At 42.8% G+C, this 21,116-nt stretch overlaps 2 protein-coding genes across 6 annotated transcripts in view; one reads left to right on the top strand and one right to left on the bottom strand.

Moving 5' to 3' along the window:
* Positions 1-74: 74 nt before the first annotated feature.
* Positions 75-2,503, bottom strand: LOC144092523 (protein dimmed-like). Its single transcript, XM_077625380.1, has 2 exons — positions 2,333-2,503; positions 75-1,199 (listed from the first exon to the last, which is right to left on the bottom strand). Exon 2 carries the CDS (start codon positions 1,150-1,152, stop codon positions 589-591), a length of 564 nt encoding a protein of 187 aa, XP_077481506.1. The 5' UTR covers positions 1,153-1,199; positions 2,333-2,503; the 3' UTR covers positions 75-588.
* Positions 1,157-21,116, top strand: part of LOC144092521 (glutamate receptor ionotropic, NMDA 2C-like) — a 35,962-nt gene continuing 16,002 nt past the window's right edge. Inside the window, exons 1-11 of one of the 5 annotated variants that reach the window (XM_077625374.1) lie at positions 1,157-2,006; positions 2,076-2,162; positions 2,372-2,523; positions 6,975-7,054; positions 7,139-7,197; positions 10,241-10,521; positions 13,969-14,326; positions 15,587-15,685; positions 20,191-20,256; positions 20,361-20,549; positions 20,671-21,011. In XM_077625374.1, the coding sequence (XP_077481500.1) occupies positions 13,985-14,326; positions 15,587-15,685; positions 20,191-20,256; positions 20,361-20,549; positions 20,671-21,011 (1,037 nt within the window). In that variant the 5' untranslated portion in view covers positions 1,157-2,006; positions 2,076-2,162; positions 2,372-2,523; ... (2 more) ...; positions 10,241-10,521; positions 13,969-13,984. Of the gene's footprint in view, positions 2,007-2,075; positions 2,524-6,974; positions 7,055-7,138; positions 10,522-13,968; positions 14,327-15,586; positions 15,686-20,190; positions 20,257-20,360; positions 20,550-20,670; positions 21,012-21,116 lie in introns of all 5 variants that reach the window. The other 4 variants (XM_077625376.1, XM_077625377.1, XM_077625378.1 and 1 more) reach the window with 4 other exon arrangements.

The raw sequence follows: 21,116 nt of genomic DNA, 5'->3' as shown, positions 1-21,116 counted from the left end.
AATTACACCCTCTCGGAAATAAAATAAAATAAATATCCAAGTATCCCACTACTGAAATACAAGCAATTGAGTGATAATATTAATAAATATGTGTTTATTAATCGCTCGTCTTCAGTACAATGTCCCACCTGAGGGCATTACAAATAATCCAACTCTTGAAACAATGTCTCAACAGACAAGTCAAACAAGTCCTTTGTGTTCACAGGGGGAGGGGCAAACACCACCAGCAAATGAGCAAACACTTCTTCATTTAAATGCATGTGTTCCCGTCCTGGATCTAGTGACAAGTGATCCTTGGCGGCCCCCCGGCCCCCCTCCCAACGGCCAAAAAGGCAGGAAGATCACATGCACAAAAAAACCCAGCACAAATCCCCAGTTTCGGCACCAAAGCTAAAAGACGGGACCCCCTCAAAGACCCTCAAAGACACTCAAAGACTTAGCCCAATTATGTTTAGCCTTCAATGTGGGTTTTTCATGAAGAGAAGTCCAGTAGCGTTGCATTCAAGTCCACCACGATTCCACCGAGTCCTTCTCGACCGCCGAAGCTAGAGGAACCTCCAAATCCAGGTCCGCCAGACTCCCCAACCGCTAGCTGAGTTGGCTTAAGCTACGCATGTGGGTGAGGTACTGGGTGAGACCCTCCTCGCCTTCCTCCTCCAGGTGTTTCTGGTAGCACTGGAGGAGCTTGGCGGCGCTGGCGTCCGACGGGACCTCCCCGGCCGGGAGGTCCCCTGACATGTCCAGGATGATGGAGGTCAGGGCCTTGATGTAGTTCTTTGCCAGGGTGAGCGTCTCGATCTTGGAGAGTTTTTTGTCCGTCTTCACGTGTGGGATGGCCTCGCGTAACGCTTGGAAGGCGTTGTTGAGTTTATGCATGCGCTGGCGTTCGCGCTCGTTACTCTCCAGGCGGCGGACGCTGCGCTCCTTGGTGGCCGAGCCGTGGGAGCGGCGCCGACGGGCGCCCCCCGCTCTTGGCCGACCACCCTGCCGGTTCCTCAGGGAACCCCTCCAGGAGCCGCCGAGCCTGTCGGAGGCTTCCGAGTCCTCCTGCTCGCTGGAGACCGCTTCCGCTTCAGTGTCCGCTTCCATTTCGGGCTCCGGGTCAGACCAGGTTCTTTGGGATGGTTTCACAGCTTTCCCCTTGGACTTCATCTCGCTCAGAAGATGATTCTTGGAAAGGCGTCGCCGTGGCTGTGGGTCTACAAGAACATAATGATGAATGAGGTGTCTTTGAGCTGCTCGAGTACCGTCACGGTTGAAGAAGGGCATGTTGGGTAACTTGTGCTACTTTGTAGGGTTTATGCTGCCCTCTAGATGCCATTAATATGGATAAGATATCTAACTCAGACCTTCCTTAACGTACAGATCCCCACTCAAAGACACTCAATCAAAGACATGTTGACGTACAATACCAATTTGTGGTCCAGTGGCTTTGCTACCTTTTCATACACACAAAGTATTCATGGACAAGCTCGACCTGTGTCAAGGGTAAAAAATAAATAAAAACATTTTCTTTGATGAGACATTTTCCCTGAAGGTGAAAGTACTTTTTCCCCCTGCAAGAGTAATGACAGAAAAAAATATTTACTTAAGTAATACAAATACGGAGAAAGTGGGTTATCTGGTCTATTTTTTACTGTGCACAGATACATTAGTCCTGTAACCTCTCCACCATTTAAACTTTTGTCCAATCCTGGGTAAAGGATCTCATATATAAAGCATTTGTCCAAAATTAATTAGTAATTCCTAGGTCTAACGGTAGAGGAAAAATGCAATATTTCATGCTTACCGGTTTATTTTAGCCAATCAAATAAGAGAATCCCAAATGACCCAACCTTTCCCTGTCTGGAATAGGCTCCAGCACCCCCAAGAGCGGTACTGAAGATGAATGAATGAAGATAAAGCAACCTCTCTTTTCTATGGATGTGATTTCTACCAGGTGCTGTCTGTCCTCTGCTTTGACACTTTGAGGCCCGACCAATGAGGACGTCTGATTCCCTCTAAACGTTTGTGCTTACGTACCGTTTCCTACGTCTCCAACTCAAACACTAATGCATCCTGCTGTATCTAATCAGTGGTTTGCAGTGTGAAAAGCCCACCATGTTTCCCCCGCGTGCGGCCCGGCTTATCCTCCCCGTTCCCGAGATAAAGTCAATTTCAAGGTTAGACTCACAGACGGTCCTCAAACATGACTAATTCACCCTATTGCTCAATTTGGGTTTGAATATTGATCGTTTTCAGACATTTTGGCTTGAAAAGGTTGCATGGATTCATCTTCAAACATCAAATTGACAGCAGCTCATGAAAAAAAGTGTGTTAGTTAGTGTCTTACCTGTGATAAAATGTTTTTTTTTTGTTCCACTGGTGGTAGTTCACTGGGAAAACCTGGTCTGGAAGTCAGCTTTTGGATTGACCATCATAAGAAGATGAGAAGACGTTGGAGCAAAGTGCGGCGCATGGCAGTGCGGCGGTGGACGCACGCAAATGTCACTGTCACATGTGAAGGACCTGTGGCAGAATGAGGTACACGTCGCGCTCCTCGGCCAATCGTTTGGCGGCTTGCAAACACAAACTCCGCCCCTACCCTCCACCTCTACGTTTTGATGGGCCTTTCACAGGACTGTAGCAAAAGGCAAATCTTTCAAAAACTCAAGTAGTTGACTTTTAGCCTACATTGAATCCATATTTTGCTAAATTAAATGTTTATAGCCTGTTGATATTTAAAAGTTAAATGTTTAAATCTCTTCCATCTTCCCTATTTTTCCAACTCTTGCACTGTTGGGAAAATCAACAGAACATGGATAAACAACTACATCACCCTTCCTTAATATGGCCACACCCCTTTTTTACATACATGTAAACAAACCTAGACTGTTAGACCTAGAGGGCCACTATCTACGACGTTGTACATACTTGTTATTTGAAGCGTACTCAAACCGCGAGTTCCCTTAAGTCAGGGCAGATAAAAACACTATCGTCTCACACAGCGTATTTTTAATGGCCCACATATCAAATTCAAGTTATATGGCTTTTTTCACTGGATTTAAAGCACTTTGAATTAGCTAATTTGTTATACAAATACACTAATACCTTGAGATAGGATCTTAATGCGTTCCACGACCGAGCTCTTATGTCGATTTACTCGTATCTCAAGTCTACTTTCCCCATAGAAATGAACTAGTAAATACAAATTAATTCGTTCCCACCTCTGAAAAACCCCAAAGACAGCATATTACAATGGAAAAACATATTTTTATGGGTTGTAATTCACCATCTACTAACAGAGTAACAAATAACTGTCTCGTATGCTCGTACCTCAAAATTTGTCTTGTATCTCAAGGCAAATATTTGCTCTAAATTTTACTCCTATCTCAATTTCTCCTATGTTGGGGCACTCGTATGTCAAGGTATTACTGCGCTGCCTAGTAAAAGTTTAAAAAAATGAATTAAATGTGTAAAAGTAGGACGCAAATAAGTTCTCTACTACCTGCTTTTTAGAGAATGAGTTGTAATTGAGGATAAGATAGCAAAAGAATGAGCTTTTTTGGTTGTCTTCCAAAGAAAAGTAAGCTTCCACCTCAGGAAAAGCCTGATGACAACTTTGTTTCAAGCTACAAACCAACAAATGACAACAGAAATAAACCTCGCAATGCACATTCATGCTAGGCGGACTATAAAACAATGTACATGTCAAGAACCGAATTTGCCAGTCCTCGATGAACATGTTTATGTGTTTGTCGGACTGGTCTGGTCCTGCCAAGTTTCCCCTCCTCCCCAGGTACTCTGTATCTAATCAACCCAAACTCGCTCTGTGGAAACATTATCTACTAGTTTGAGTTTGTTCAGTTTCTAACTAAGTTGGCCCTAAGGCTTTACGCTGTTTATTTAGTCAAGACCGCCTTGATAAATTCCGAGCTGAATACACTCAAGTAATGAGGCGCGCAAACACAAGGCCTCTGCTTACAAAAAAAAACAGATCGTCAAAAGAAAAAGAAAAAAACATATGAGCATATTCACTGTTTATTGGACGAAACATTCGGGTCATGTCACAGCTCGGGTCCAAGGACGGCTTTGGATGCGAACCAGGGGGGGGGGCTGGAAAGGTACCAGGAGGTCTTACGTAAGCGAGTGTGTATTCACCGCGCGGCGGCTAATCGTTTCATGGCCGCTCTGGACGAAGGCGCCGTGATGTCACGGCGAGCAGGTGCCCTGAATCCATCAGATCTGGACCCGTTGTCACTTTTTCCATCAGGTCTGAAAGAAAAACAAGCGTAGGCCGCGGGGGCAGAAAATAGAGATGGCCTTTGTCCGGGTGAGTCGAACGGCAGGTGGAAAAGCGCCGTTTGTCTGAACGGGTTTCGTACGAATGAGTAAAAGTCAGGGGATTATGGGACTAACCTGTTATCTGACAGGTCAAGGTCATGACATATTTGGGGGGCTTATTCGGGGAGGATAAAGGACGTCCAGTTGGTGTTAAGTTTAATGTGTTTGAAAGGGTCGCTCGGGTCAGAAGTCTTTTTTTTCGGGTTGCAGGTGTAACGATGCCAAACATTCACAGGGAAGTTGTGTGACTTGGTCAATAGCCCGCGGGATCCAAATTTAGTTGATTTCATGCTAACATTTGTTAGCCTTCGCTTTGACAAATGCTAGCGTTCGTATGTGGTAAGCGCAAAAAATATTTTCTTTTAATGATCTGTCATAAGGATTTTCCGATGTTTAGTGGTGGCAGTAAAGATAAAGTTATTAATAATTTGAAGTTGCGTTAATAAAAAAAATAATCGCTTGAATTCCCTCCCGTCGTCCTCGTTGGGGTTTGGGTCAGGGGAGAAACTTCGACAACCTTAATTCACCAAATATCTGGTTTAATAACAATTTCAAAGCAAGTCGTGGACTTTTCCAGACTTTTGTTGACGTGTGCAGGGGGGGCGGAGCTAGGAAAATATTTATGGGATGGGAAAGGAGGAGGAGCTTTTATAGGGGCGCCGAATGTTTAATGAATGATCCTTCGCAGAATTATACAATATTCTGCAACAATTTGATTTAAGGACCTTCCATGCAATATTGTGAACAGATAAAACACAACTTACCTAAAGAATAAAAATATAGACATTTTTGGGGGGCGATAATTTTGTTGATAAAACATCAGGTTTTTTTTACATGCATTTTTTTATTCAAACAGCCTGTGATAATTTTACATTTGGATTGACTTGGATTCAATTGTGCTTAGATTCACATTTATTAATAATAAATATGACCAGAGTGTCAAGATACTTACGCACGGGTACACCAAATCAAGCAAACTAACCATTCACAGCGACCGTATGTAAACGACGCTAGCAAGAATGGAAGTCGGAAAGTGTACATGGCCCATTGGCTGTCCTAATTTGAAACCCAGGACACACACGGAGACACACACGTCTCCTCCTGCTTAACAACAGGATGTTCTAATACTGATTTGTCAGCTTTTGTCCATTAGATGATCCACAAACACATGCGTTATTGGGTCACTGAATAAATATAAGGCCGCTATCTATCTATGGAAACAAATTCGCAATGGGAAACTTTCCCCACTCACGAGTAACCAGGCAACCAGTGGATGAGTGACTAAAGGCAGACGGGGAGCTGACTCACAGCTTCTGTGACGTAACGGATGTAAAAGGACAAACATACACACACACACACCCACACACACACACTCAACAGATCATGAAGGTGCTAGTTTCGGATAACTTAGTCGAGGTAATCTTCGTGCAATCCACTTTTTATGTCTTTGTGTAAAATGAATTTCCAAAAATCGCAACTCAACCAACAGAAACGTTTTTGCGGGTCCGGTCGTGGATTTGGAGAATGTTCACAATAGTTTTACCAGGATTAGACAGACTTCAAAGTGTGGTTATTCAATTTGAAATGAGGGTTAGACTGTTCTATTGTTGGAACTTGAAACTTGAAACCTCAACTCATTGTTTTGAATGCTGTCACTCCATTTTTAACTGGTCCCCGTAAACCAACATTTTCAGGTCCACCAGTCCTGATTGCCCGTTCATTTTCAAATCCTTTTTTTTTTTTTCAAACCTTACCAACTCTCTGCATCAGAAAATTCCCACTCTTGCACTAAATATATCCTGCTTACCCCATCTAGGAGAAGAAATTCTACCCGCATACCAGGTGACACCTTCCATTTCCCTTAATCAAAACCACAAAATATTGCCTAGATTTATTCCTCCTGGCTTTCAACCTAATGTGAAATATTGAATATTTAATCATTCTCTACATATTTTCCACACCACAGAATCTGTCCACAGTTTTTGAATTTGAAAATATAGAGAAAACTCAGAGGGCCAATAGGATGAGTGTAGATATTTGATGCAATGTCTAACCAACCCCAACAGATGGAGGCCTTGTTCCTCTTTTCCTATTCTTAGTCCTCAACCCCCAAAATTGGACACAATTGTGGGCTCAACAGGTTTCGATTCAACCAAATAAACTTTGCTTGAATAGCTTCAATAACAACTTTTTCTCATATTTAAATTGTAAGCTAGGCTAAGTGATAAATAAAGTGGTTGAAGTGAAATCTAGCAGATAGTGATTGGTCCTTTTTTCCAATAACGTTGCATTGTTTTGCCCAATGAAATCCACTTCAGTCCCGATGCTTCTATTTTTAAATTGCGAAGATCTTTTTTAATGCTCTATCATAATCGTTAGTTTGGTGGTTCTTTCAGCAGACATATTTGGTCAGTGATTTTTACGACAGTACTGAATCCAATACAATCCCATATTCCACAAATAGCCGCCGCATCAGGCCCCGATACCGATACCGAGTATCAGATCAGGACCTCGCAACTGACCCTATCAGTACTTTTTCAGTTGTTCTTTCCTTCTCTGGGAATAAAATCATTTGGATTTACTCAGATAAATGTTTTATCAAACTTGATTTGATCTGCATCGAAGTTTTAACAATGGATTTTTTTTTACAGGCACGAGAATAGAAGAACAGTTTCCTGATACCACACAAACAATTACGTTGCTGTTATCGTCACGGTGCAACATGGAAAAGGTATTTGAACGATTGGATTTAAGAACAGGTTGCGATACCTGTGACAGCAATAACCTCAAACGGGGCAATTTTGTTCACTTTCAGGTGTAAATTGTTTTCTGGAGGTCAGAAAACAGCCTAAGACACCAAGCTGAAGACTCCTGGTCAGTGGTTTACATTTTTTTATTCCATCCTGAGTAATAAACAAGTCCAGTTTTCTTAAGAAATCCAGCTGAATTCCAAGGGTTCACATTAGACTAATTGTCCTGCAATTTAATATCAGTCCAGCGCAGGTCAAAGGTTCAAGTTTGACTTGAATTGAACTGAATTGAATGGAATGGTAGTCAAGACTCGTTGACTTTATCATGTGATGAGTAGAAAAGTGGGTTAGGTTAGAACTTTATTTCATCCCGTATTCGGGAAATTTCTTGGTTGCAGTAGCAAGACGGACACAAGACACACAAGACATTGTAGACCTAGTTAAGAAACTGGAGCCACACACAGGAAGTCCAGTCCACAAGGTGGGGACCTTCTGCAGACAGAGACTGAGGTTACCGCACAGTCCCTCAGTAGTCTGGAGGTTTTAAAGCTCATCTTTTTTTGTCATTACACTAGTATAATGACATTTAAAGCTTTTACCGCGTAGTGCACAAATAACAACAACAAACAGACAAATAAAGAATAAGTAGTCCAAGTCAGATCTGCAGAGCGGAGTGATCTTGTTCCGTCTGAAGTCCAGGGTGAGTTTCGTGGTTTTGGAGACCTTCAGCGCCAAGTTGTTGAGAGCGGACCACCGATCGTTGAGTCTACAGACCAACAATAAACAAACAAACACATAGATAATCAATAATAATAACTAAATAAGTAGTATGATTAGTAGTAATAAGTCTTGATTAGGTCTTGGGTCAAGAACTAGAGTTAAGTAAGGTGACAGCTCTTGAGAAACTGTCCTTGAGTCTGTTGGTCTTAGCTGTTATGGCTCTGTAGCGCCTTCTAGAGGACAGCAGGTTGAAGGTTGAACACGGACGGAACACTTTCACCGACCTCGCAAAGGCAAAAATCTGCCGATGCATGACTTTATTGACTTTTAATATTAGCTCGCCGCCTTGTAGCTAGTAGCTAACTCTTCGTCTAAGCAGGGTCGGATTTCATTTTGGGAGTCGGAGTATTTGTTTTTAGCTCCGAGCGCCGGCGAAGTTGCTGACGATAGCGCTGACACGACTCCTCTTTAATTAATCAGTGGAAAAATATGAGCAAAAGGTGTGTTATGATTCAGAAGGCTACCTGCAAAAAGATTCTTTCTTATTGTTCATCGCCCAAATGAACATTTTGCTGTGTGAAAGTGCCTGTAATCGGAATCCGGCACACCTGAGTCACCCCAATTGAAATGCTCTATTTCAGCAGGCGTGCGCATATTTATAGCTAAAAAGGCCTGTCACCTGACCATGTTGCCCAGCTTTCATCAGCAGAAGTGACTCTTTAAAAACCATCAAAAACTCCCGTCGGATGGCGCCGGCGTGACAGGCGGCGACGGGCGTAAAAAAAGCTAAAAACTTGTTCATCTGTCACGATGAAGACACACGATAAGGATTTGATTTTTCTTCGCCATTGTGTGTATTTTTTATCTATTTTTTTATCGAGCTAATGTGATGGATTGGCTTTTTTTCATCCCTAAACAGAGACGTTTGCGTATTCGAAATATTCCTGACTGTCGTGAAGCCCAGAATTGAACGGCATTGTATTAGATTTGTTGTTAGTTTTTTTTAATTGGATATTATTTTTTCAAATGACTTTGATCAAAGCGTGAAGGTCTGCTTGCGTCGGAACGTTATTGATTTTCGGAGTCGCGATGACGACAATATATGGGTCAGGCGATCGAGCTAATACGTCACATGTCTTGGGACAAGGTCAAGCGGCATGTTGCCAATGTCCTTCCATGTCGTGGACATTGAGCAATTGACAAAAGTTGAATGGTTGTCACACCTCAAATGTCATGTCGAGCTTTTAATGCGAGTATAAAGAGCGCAAAGGAAAATTGGAGTCAATATATTTCTCATCCTGTAATGATGTTCTCGAAGATTGCTTTTGTTCCACTCAAAAAAAGATTCAAAATAAGAGATGTACAAAGGTTTGACAAATGACTTTTAATTAATTTTTCATTGTATTCAAAAGCAATCTTGCAAATAGAATGAAATACCGGGTTTTCTCACAAAAAAGCCGCCTCCACGTATAAGCCGTACCCTTAAAATGGCCTTAAAATGGTTGAATTTCACAATTTTTCTCGTATAAGCCGCCCCCTGATTCACAATTTTCACCTCCATATTCATGGTTTTATTAAGGATGTGTTATTTTGAAGGGAAAATCTTAAGAAAAATTATCACTATTTCTGAGATACTGTATCAATCGATTGCTGGATTGCACAAAAAGGAGGTCATGTGAGCAGTACAACCAGGAAGCGTGTCCGTAGCGGTCTAGTTTGTCATCACTAGGTAAGATGGCGGCGCCCTGAGCGAACAAAGTTTCTTTTTTTTTTCTAGAATCTTGAGTTCATAGACGTCAAAATAAATTTTGTTAAGAATTGTCCTGCTGTTAAGTCTAATTCATGCCTTTGAAGGGAAAATCTTAAGAAAAATCATCGTACATGGCTATTTATGCGCATATAAGCCGTACCCTCGATTCAGTCGTCATCTTTTTGAGCGATAAATACGACGTATATTCGAGAAAATATGATAATTCCTTTTTAATTGGACTCAGACGGTCTAGCAACCTTGCAAATAGAGTGAAATATACGATTTTAGATCAGTAGTTGTGGTCCAATATTCCCAATGGCGCCATTCATTTCGGACCTGTTGAATGAGCGAGATGTGAAGGTAATTTATCGGGGGCGGGGGCAATCATAAAAGGTGTATCGTGGTGAGGAAAGCAGATCGGAGTGAGCGGCGAAAGGGGGAGGGGGAGCGAGCCGCCTAAATCTTCAGACTTTTATTATCGCCACTCACATGCAGCCCCCTCCTCTAACGGAGCGTGTGGATGCAAGATGAATCGGTGAACCCGGTGGGATTATGGCACACGAAATATAAACAAAAAGAAAAAAAAATCAACACGAAGACGTGCACTTTTTTTTAAAAAAATGTCATTACCTGGACTAGTTTTGTTTGATTCCCCCATGTTTTACCCGCTCTTGTCACCTTCTCTTTCCTGGCGGAGTACACGATGGGAAACTTTTCCCCAAACCCAAACCCTACGGAGCTGAGCTGGAACCGGGAACGGGATCAGGAGAGCTTGCGCCGGAGAAACAAACGAGCGGGGAAGGTGTTAACCGGAGTTTTCCGCTGAAGATTCCTCCTCCCGTATCCCGATCATCCTCATCCTGAAATCCCACGACAGCAAGCGAGCACCAACGTTGGACGGCCGAGTCTGACATCGGACCATCTGGGAAGCGATCCATGTCGGGAACGGAGCTTGCTGGATGGCCGCGAGAACCCTAGGTGAGTGTGCACACACAGTGACACCATACCTGTCAACCTCTGCCTATAACTGCCCTTATAAATGATTATGATTCCCCTTACAAACCCCCCAAAAACCTTACAAACACCGTACGACTCTAAACTTGCGGTAACACAACACACATTCCCTTCTGTGTAATAACTTCGGGGTGAGGTAATATGAAAAGATGTTTTGGGTGGTGATCTGCCTCCTACTGGCTGACTGAAGGTAAGTGAAAGACAGTGAGAGGTAAGTGATCAGCTCGGGGGGGGTGATGCGATGTATCCATAACGGTAGAATGCCAAATTACGAGTCCGAAACTATCACTTATTTGGGTCTTTTGTCGAGAAAACGCACCTTTATGGAGAAGCACTACCAATTTCGTCATACGCACTTTCTGGGTGTGATGACAATTAGGCTTTTGTTGTTGATGATGACGACAGGGCCTATGTCCGATTATTATTATTATTTTTTTGTAATTTCATAAAAATGTGAAAATCCACGCTGAAATTCGCAAGTGGAAGCCACTCCCCTGTCCTCCACTTGCTACTAGAATTCAGCACTGAAGTAAAATAAACATATATATTTTTAAGTAGGGGTGATCCTACTTTGCGGTTTTTCGTTTATCGCGGCCATGTCTGGTCTACATTAACCGTGATAAACGAGGGATTACTACACTCTGTTTAACAGAAAAAATTAATGTTGGCCCTTGCATTCTTTAATTTTTCTGAAATTGTTAAAAGTTTCGACACCCCGTTTTTAACACTGCAAGAATTGTTCCATTTCTGCATGAAATCAGTGAGAATTCGATATCTCTTTGACAAATAAATAGATCTCCTGATTGAAATACGTAAATAGTGTCGCCGTAAAGAGCGGAACGGCGAAACGCATTAGTACGTGCCAGGAACATTTATCACAATTAGCATTTAAGCGGCTGCTGCGGTAACCCGCCCTCACCCGGCGGCTCCGCGTGGCGAGTGCCACCCCTGACGATTTGACAGCTTTACAGGAAATCGTTGGCGGACGCAAAAGATGAGTGACTTTGAGGGGGACAATTGGCTTTCTGACACTCAAAGGAAAAATTGACACTAAGAGTGCTGCTGTGGCGTAAATCTTATGGGGATTTATTCATTCTCCCTTTGAACCGGGATCCTTACCAAACTATAGAAAGTACACGAGACCGAACAGTCCAGATTGAACGTCGGAAAAACCTTTGTTCATCTATATTTTTCGTCAAAGATGGGAAAGGAATAGCAAAGGCCCTTTGATTTTTGAGGGAAATTCACCCTTTAATTTTGTAGTTTCATACCTGTCAACCTCTGCCGATAACTGCCCTTATAAATGATTATTGATTCCCCTTACAATCCCCCAAAAAACCTTACAAACACACGGTGTTTGTAAGGTTTTTTGGGGGTTCGTAAGGGGAATCAATAATCATTTATAAGGGCAGTTATCGGCAGAGGTTGACAGGTATGTCTAAGTTTGAATTTTAGTACAATATGTCCAGAACCTGATTTTTGCAGTCTGTTAGCATGCTATCCATATAACGTATTTTTCTGAAGATAAGTCGTACCGGCCAAAGAATACGCAAAAAATACATATGTATGTCAATTTTTTTTATCAGCAACTGTACATTAACGTAACGTTGACATGCCAAACGTTGATAAATCTCCGTTGACGAGGACGAAGGTGGCGCTCATCTCATCGAGTCGATCCCCCCTGTTCATTTTCCCTCAGCGTGAGGCCTCCATCACATCGTAGCTTAGCGCATGAACAACTTGACTGCTGTGTAGTGCGGCGTGGTTCGTGCAAGTGTGTGTCCCCACCAAGCGCTTACCCAACATCGATGCCGGCGTTTCTACCAACAGGTCGTCATGGCGTAGAAACAGCAAAGGCCGAATTACTAGAATTTGACCCACAACGAGCTCAAATTTGATCGTAATCATACAGAATCGCTGGTCCGAGAAATGGCCAGGTGCACTGTAAAATATCATTTGAATCTAACTGTGTTCTATTCTTAGTTTTTGAAAAGATTCTTGGGACTTTTAAGTCACTCCACGCCGAACAAACTCCGGTTCACGTAATAAAATGACTTTGAACTTGTCATTTTCTGACTTTTCCTAACACGATTTCAATCTCCTAATTTTAAGTTGCAAGTAGTTTTGTGTTCACATGCCAACAAACGTCTCAACCAATCAATTCCCGGTTGACGGTTTGTAAAAATGAGCAACGGAAAGTCTAGCGCCATCAATAGCGGCAAGTAAAAGTGAATTTTTAGGGCCAAAAATAAAGCGGTGAGATCTGGTTGGCATTCACGTGGGTGGCCCGCCAACCAAACTGAGTTTGACACCCCCGTTTAAGACCAACCGGTCCGGAAATTTGCTCATTTTCAATGTTCGCGGTTGTCACTGAAGAAAAGCGGAAACTAAAAGCAAAGACCCTCTCCGAGCGTGACCCTTCCGAACCGATCTCCCGACTAATAACCGGCGCTTTTGTTTTGGCGCCTTGCACCTCAAAGCCCGCCAGCATCAAAACCTTATTAAGATGAATGATTGATAGGCCGCCAAGAGTAGCGAAGCCGCGCTTAACCCGCTGCGCTCTCGCTTTGAATCAAAGGCGCTGTTAATTATCCGAGAGGTCTCTGACGGCCGTTGCCGACACTCGCTCGGTCTATCAAAGACGTCCGTGCCGATTCTTTATTGGCTCGGAGAGAGCCCACCTGTGCCGTATCAAAGCTTATTGATATCTTCAAAAAGATATTTGATTAAAGAGACATGCACAACCACTTCGACCTTCCGTAAACTCGTGTAAAATATCAAATGTACGCACCGATATCCAATAATTCTGCGCTTTTTTCCAGACGTACTGGGAGCATTGACTTCTTTTCTATCCGTTTCCCTTTTTCTTTCTTACCCTAACCACTTCGACCTTCCGTAAACTTGTGTAAAATGTCAAATGTATGCACCGATTTCCAATAATTCTGTGCTTTTTTCCAGACGTTCTGGTAGCATTGACTGCTTTTCCATCCGTTTCCCTTTTTCTTTCTTACCCTAACCACTTCGACCTTCCGTAAACTTGTGTAAAATGTCAAATGTATGCACCGATTTCCAATAATTCTGTGCTTTTTTCCAGACGTACTGGTAGCATTGACTGCTTTTCGATCCGTTTCCCTTTTTCTTTCTTACCCTAACCACTTCAACCTTCCTTAAACTCGTGTAAAATGAGACATGCAAATGGCGGCTATTCGGAACGATTCATTTTTTACACCATGTTAATTTCTATGCATGTTTGCACAGTTAAAATGCTATCTACATACTTTTAAGACAATAACTTCTGCTCACTACTGGTTTTGCACCATTTTTTAGGCACTTTTACTCAACTGCCCATACGGAAGTAGCATAGCGTGGCCAAAAATAAAACTAAAAACATTGTTTACTGTGTCTCCACAGGAAGTAGGGTGCCAACATGGCCTCTCCCAGGGGAAAATCTGAACCTTCTCCTCGGAGCCAGCTCTTCCTCATCCTCCTCATGGCGTCCCCGGTACCCCTCCTCGCCCGGCCCCTCCTCCTTCACTCGTCCATCAACGTGGCGGTGGTCTTCAGCGGTTCCAGCTACCAGAGAGAGGTCCGCGGCCGGCTGAGCGGAGACAACTTTGTGGACCTGCCCGTGGTGGTGAGCCCCGTCACCGTCCTGGTCAACGACACCAACCCCCGAGACCTGCTCACCCGGCTCTGCGACACCATGGCCACGGAGAAGCTGCACGGCGTGGTCTTTGAGGACGATGTTGGATCCGGAGACAGCTCGGAGGTGAGGCAGGGATTTTTCCTTTCCGTGTTTGGTTCTTCAGACCAGAGAAAATTGCGAGAAGTCTTCCAATGTAATATTCAGAGAGAGAAAATGGACATAACGACATTCAAATTGAACTATTACAAGGTTAAAATGAAAAGGTTAAATTATAGATGATACTATTGCAAGATTGAAATTGTGAAACAGGCATTTTTTTGCTTATTTTTCTCTAAATTGGTTGGTTTCTAGGGCATTAACTTTTGGCCACATAACGTTTTTTTGCGTAATATTGGGAGATTTAAGTCAGATTTGGAGAAAAGTCATAAAATTATGCGATTAAAAACAGGACATTCATATTTTTTGCATCACTCAGACAGGAAGTGTTTCAGGTTCCGCAGACATCAACTTTTGGTGAGAAAAAAATTGATTTTGGAATAAATTGGGAGGTTTATGTGATTTTTTCATGAGAAAACTTTGATGACAAGGACTATATTTAATATAGTTTGAAATGTAAAGATTTTCAGATGGTGGTCTTCCTTCAGATTTTTCCTAAACTTTTTCAAAAGTTTAGGATCCTGCTTCAGACTGATTTTTTTTCCATGCAAAAATGTCTAAATTTATCGCAACACATGCAATCGGATACGGTTTTTACTATGGGTACTATGGGCAACTGCCTAGGGTGCAATCTAGTTGTTGGCGCATGAGAACACTCCTGCCAATTTAAAAAAAAATGATATTACCGCTTGTCTAGACGAGCATTCATGATTTCCACGTCAAGTTAGCGGCGGAAATTGTTCTCGGAGTGCTGCGTTTTGGGAATACCTGCGAAAATAGCAACATGACCGCTAAATGGTTCTTTTAAAACAAGATGACGATCTGCCCTTGGGTATTATCAGTGGGGTTAGAAAATAGAAAAGGGAAAGATAAAGGGGAAAAAATGGAACGGTGAGAGAGAAATTACAGGTTATCTCGTTGAGAAATTGAGAATTATGCAGAATTTATACGTAGCGGACTTTAGTAGTTAGAGGCATGAAATGTGAGTAGGTCAGATTTTTTTAAATGTCTTTTCCACGATCGCAAAGTTCGTCCGATCCTTTCATCGTCAAATGAAAACCTACAAACGTTGTCGGTTTGACCGAAACGCCAACCGTCCTCGCCGTTTCCGGGCAACGTTGGCCATCAATCTGCCATTTTTATGACGACGGTGGCATTGAGGGAATTGATCCAGGGCTGAGATTCATTGACGCAATTTCCAATGAAATTTCTTTCCGTGCTCTTCAGGTGGCTGAGGTAGCACAAATTCTTGATTTCCTGTCAACGCAGACGGCGCTCCCGATCGTGGGCATCAGCGGCGGTTCGGCCGTGGTCATCCCCTACAAGGTAGGCTGCTTTTGTGACGCCATTTCCGTGCTTTTTTCCAGACGTTCTGGTAGCGTTGACTGATTTTCAGTCCGTTTCCCTTTTTCTTTCCTACCCTAACCACTTCGACCTTCCGTAAACTCGTGTAAAATGTCAAATATACGCACCGATTTCCAATAATTCCGTGCTTTTATCCAGACGTTCTGTAGCGTTGACTGATTTTCAATCAGTTTCCCTTTTTCTTTCCTACCCTAACCACTTCGATCTTCCGTAAACTTGCGTAAAATGTCAAATGTACGCGCCAATTTCCAATAGAAATAGGAAATTCATGTTTCCAAATGGGGCTTCAAGACCGTTATTTGGTTTTAAACCATTATTAGGCTTTCAAACTTGGTTTAAAGTTTTCAAACAGTATGTTTTCAATTCATGTAATTTTTTACTGGGTCAGCTTTTCGCAAGTCGTTATACGAGAGTCATTTTCATGTCTCCAAAGTCCAAACGTTCCAGTCAATGAAACGTTAAGATCTTCCAAACATTAAATTAGGCAAGATACAACATTTCGCTTTAAGGGGTGAAGCTAGATGAAGCTAGCAACGTCAGCCCTTGACCTCATTCCGATCTTCTAATCTGGGGAAGCTTGACGAAAACCGGCGAGGGGAAAAACAACGATGAAGGGCCTCCGTCTTCCGAGCATGTGATCATTTCAAGGTGGATGAAGGCGAGAAAGCTGACACCATAATCAGGTGTTTTGTAGTTCTTGCTCTGCTTTTAGAAGGAAGAAACTCTTCATCTGCTCACACATCTTCATCTCATTTTCTAAGCACCATCCGTCATCAACACCTTATATTTTTAGCGTTCGCTCTCACGTGTAGACACACAAACATTCTTTCGCAATAATAGAATACAGCGGGAGAAGCAGTTGTTATTTGAGTCTATCGACCATCGTCGCTTGAGCTCGGTGTTCTCAATGGAGGTTGAAAACGAGGGTTGAAATTAAGTTCAATTGCAGGCCTTGAATTGTATTTCAATTTGGCGTTTTGAAGAAATCATATGGTTTACAATGAGAGGTTGGATGTATAGGGTTTCAAACGATGGTTTAAAAGGTGCCAATGTTGGTTTTATACTCGGGTGAACTTGTTTTGCTGAAGGTTTCAAATAGTGATTCAAGTTCGTGGGAAATTTTCAAGGAATCGTTGAGATTTAAGATTAAAATGGAGGTATTAAATTAAATTAAGGTTCTCAATCAAATCAACAAAACAAAGATGGGGTTAGATGTCCTATCCGGTTTATTTCATCCCGTATTTGGGAAATTTCTTGGTTGCAGTAGCAAAACAGACACAGAAGACATTGTAGACCTAGTTAACAAAACTGGAGCCACACACAGTAAGTCCACAAGATGGGGACATTCTGCAGAGTGAGACTGAGGTTACCACACAGTCCAAATTTTATTTTATTTATTTATTATTATACATGTATTTTATAGAAATTATAAATATATTTTTTTAAATTGTATTTAATTGGTGTGTGAGGGGGGAAGAACAAAGTCACAGCAATCTTGGGGTTTTAGGTTTAGTCGTTTGTTTAGAAAAATTTCTGGTATTTTGTGATTACCGTATGTACGTAAACTAGGAGCCTTTTTATTGGTCACTTACTTTTGAATGGCTGTATGACTGATACCTATTTTTGGGTACCGTGTGCAATTTCTTCCTCGTCCTTTTGTGTCTTTAATTCAATTAAGGGCACACCTGCTCGGCCACTTTTCCCCCCCTGAGCTGCAGGACTCCATTAAAAGCCTTAATGAGACCCTTCAGGAGGCTTCGGCTCCCCCGTAGCTCTTATCCGTCACCCCAAAAATTCCCAAAACGTGACGCCGCCTCCATTAATCGGACCCGTTTTGTCCCGTCCTTTCAGTATTCAGGTCTTTTTAGCCCGGGAAGGAAAAAGAGGGTGTCGGAGACAATAGTGCAGGTGGGAGGGCTGATTCTAGTCTCCTCAATAGTGGTTGATTATCAATAGCCACCATGACGAACATCTTTGATGGAGCATCCGCCGCGGAGGATGTCTGGATCAGTCCGGGTTTTGGCCTTTGTGCACAAAGCATGTATGTGTGTGTGTAGTGTGCGTTTGTGTGAAGGCAAAGCATCCAGATGCGGAATGTGTACCGAACCTTAGACACTTAGCAGACATTTCATTAGGTACCCTTAGGCCCAATAGCGTCTATTTGGAGAGCTGATTTTTAAGATGTCACGAGCCAATCAAATTGACATTTTAACACAAGCATGTCATTAGGCAATCATTATTATATATGGAATAAACTGGTGAGATCCATTATGCAAGCGTTTTTAGATTCTGTTAATCAGACGGAGGTTCTATTTACTCGTTGTGGGAAGATTCTTATAATTTCTTGATTGCGAATCACGGTCTTGGACCATTTCAAATTCGGGTTTGAAGGCTGGGTTGAAGTTTCGAGGTCTAAGGTTTGGAATTTGACAATTCTGGTTGATGGTTTTAACTGGATTTGCTTTGAAAGTAGTCTTTTCTACTTGGTTTGGGGGTCGGAGAACATATTTTAGAGGAAACCAGTGCAGGAAAATTCAGCACATGAGATGAGATTTGACGTTTGTCATGACTAAATAGGCAAAACCGTCTCAAGGAGAACCCGTAAAGATGTACCATAGGGTCCGTTTCAGTTCACACCGCCGGTCTTGCTGTCCATTTAAGGTCTTAGCAACCACGGTCAGCCGTATGCCGCCTCACCGCCGCTGTCAAAATATCAGGCCAACAAGTTGAAGTCTGTAGGCGCATTGGCTTTAATTAATGAAGTTTCATTCCCCAGAAAAAATGAAAAAAAACACTCTCGTGGCAGGAATACCGCTGGGCTTCGTTCGGGGTTGGCCTCCTTTTCGGGCAAAGTCAGAAGTGAGCCATCATCAAGACAAATGGAGAAAACAGGTCAAACTGTCCCATTAAAAATAAACAAATAAATAAATACCCAAAAAAAGAAACAGCGGCGCATGTGACCCAATCAGATGCATTGCCTCACTTCTGATGTGAAAATCCTAGTCAGAATTTGTATCAATTGCTCCAAATCTATCACATGCATTGTATTTAATCCTAAAATAAATGCCTGTAAAATGTATTTGCGGTTAATGACGCATCATAAACTGGCATTTACATTTTGCGATTGAGTTTTTTGGTCTGACACGCTATTTTTACGGCAGCTCGCGCAACCCCAAACTGAGATTAAATTGAATGACGGCGAGTCTCTGCACGATAGTCTTTCGCTATTCCCCGGGCTCGCCGCTCTCGAAGGCGGCGGGGGGTGCGTTTGGAGGGCGAACGGGAAGATGACAGCTCTTCGCCCCGGGAAACGAGCCCCCCGAGAGTCAGCTCCCAAAAGGCTCTCTGACAGTTTAACACGAGGCGTTCGCGCCTCCGCTACTTTTTATCAGCGAAGCAGTGTGACAAGTTATCTCGAAGCTATCGAATCAGATTGCCGGAATATTATGCGAGTACCTTGCATACCATGTTTGTGACAACGGCGTGCTTGTTGATTCCGCGGGTGGCTGCCGAGCCCTCACCGGACCCCGCATTAATCAGAAATGTATCATAAATAAACCAGAGAGTCTCAAACCAGCTGATAATGTATTCATCCATAGACCAACTAACATACATGTACCTTGTGGACTTCCTGGGTGTGGCTCCAGTTTTTTAACTAGGTCTACAATGTCTTGTGTGTCTTGTGTTCGTCTTGGATTGGATTGGATAACTTTATTCATCCCGTATTTGGGAAATTTCGTTGTCACAGTAGCAAGAGGGTGAGAATACATACAGACACAGACATTTTAGACATAAATAGATAGGTAATAAGTGGGTTAATAAATAAATACATGAATAAATATATAAATAAATAAGCGTGTTGCTGATATATATATATATATATACATACATACATACATACATACATACATACATACATACATACATACATACATACATACATACACACATACATACATACATACATACATACATACATACATACATACATACATACACACATACATACATACATGTATGTATGTGTGTATATATATATATGTATATATATATATACACACACATATATATGTATATGTATGTATGTATGTGTATATATGTATATGTATATATATGTATGTATATATGTATATATATGTATGTATATATATATGTATATATATGTATATATGTATATATATGTGTATATATATATATATATATATATATATATATGTGTGTGTGTGTGTGTATATAGATGTACATGCATGCATACGGTAGGTCTTAACACACAGCCATTTTTTTGTTAAAGAGCCTGACAGGCTCCTGCAACCAGGAAATTTCCTGAATACGGGATGAAATAAAGTTCTACCCTAACCTAACCTGCATACTTGTCAACTGGTACGGTTCACCCGTATCTTGTACGGGATTTTCTTGTCATTTTGTGGAGAAACAAAAAAAACATAAAACTCCGGTTATCCCGGCAGGCGGAGGGATCTTCGTTCCTGCAGATGGGGGCTTCTCTGGAGCAGCAGGTCCTCTGCATGTTCAAGGTATACTCGGCTCAAGGGAACTGGGACCAGAAGGACCAATGTCTTTATCCCATCAAGCCGTCGATTTGCCGATGACATTCTTTCGTCCTGACTTTGACCGTTAGCTGATGGAGGAGTACGACTGGGGCGAGTTTGCCATCATCACCAGCTTGCTACCCGGATACGACACCTTTGTGGAGATCGTCGAGTCCTACACGGACACGTCCTACTTCATGTGGCACCTCCAGGACACCCTGTCCATCGAGATGTCCGTCGGGGCCAATGACATGAGGACCAGACGCATTCTACAACAGGTACGATGCCACTTTCTCTTAGCCGTCCGTCGGGTTCCAGTGGGGAACCCGGGTGCTGGGGGGCGGAGAGTACTGGGATGCCACCAAAGCTCCACAGGCATGTAATGCGCATTGCCCTCAGGTGGACTCCCAGGTGCTCATGGTGTACTGCTCCCTCGAAGAGGCGCACTTCCTCTTCCGCCAAGCGACAGAAGTGGGCCTGGTGGGACCGGGCTACATCTGGATCGTGCCCAGCTTGGCCGTGGGCAACCCCGAAGTACCGCCGCCCGCCAGCTTCCCCGTGGGCGTCATCGGCGTCATCACGGAACAGTGGCGCAAGAGTTTGCGGCAGCGGGTGCGCGAGGGCGTGGCCATCGTGGCCAAAGGCGCCCAGAGTTTCAAGAAGCAGCTCGGCTTCCTCCCCGAGGGACTCGGCGACTGCAGCAAGCCGGCAAAATACTCCGACAACAACACGCTCTTCAGGTACGCTTTGAAATTGTATTTTTAAACATATACAAAGTGTTTGGCGCTTGAAATAATGATGACTGAATCGAGGGTGCGGCTTATATGCGCACAAATTAGACTTGA

The sequence above is a fragment of the Stigmatopora argus genome, chromosome 18, assembly GCF_051989625.1.
Source record: "Stigmatopora argus isolate UIUO_Sarg chromosome 18, RoL_Sarg_1.0, whole genome shotgun sequence".
Taxonomy (NCBI): domain Eukaryota; kingdom Metazoa; phylum Chordata; class Actinopteri; order Syngnathiformes; family Syngnathidae; genus Stigmatopora; species Stigmatopora argus.
This window is presented reverse-complemented; position numbering and strand designations above follow the sequence as displayed.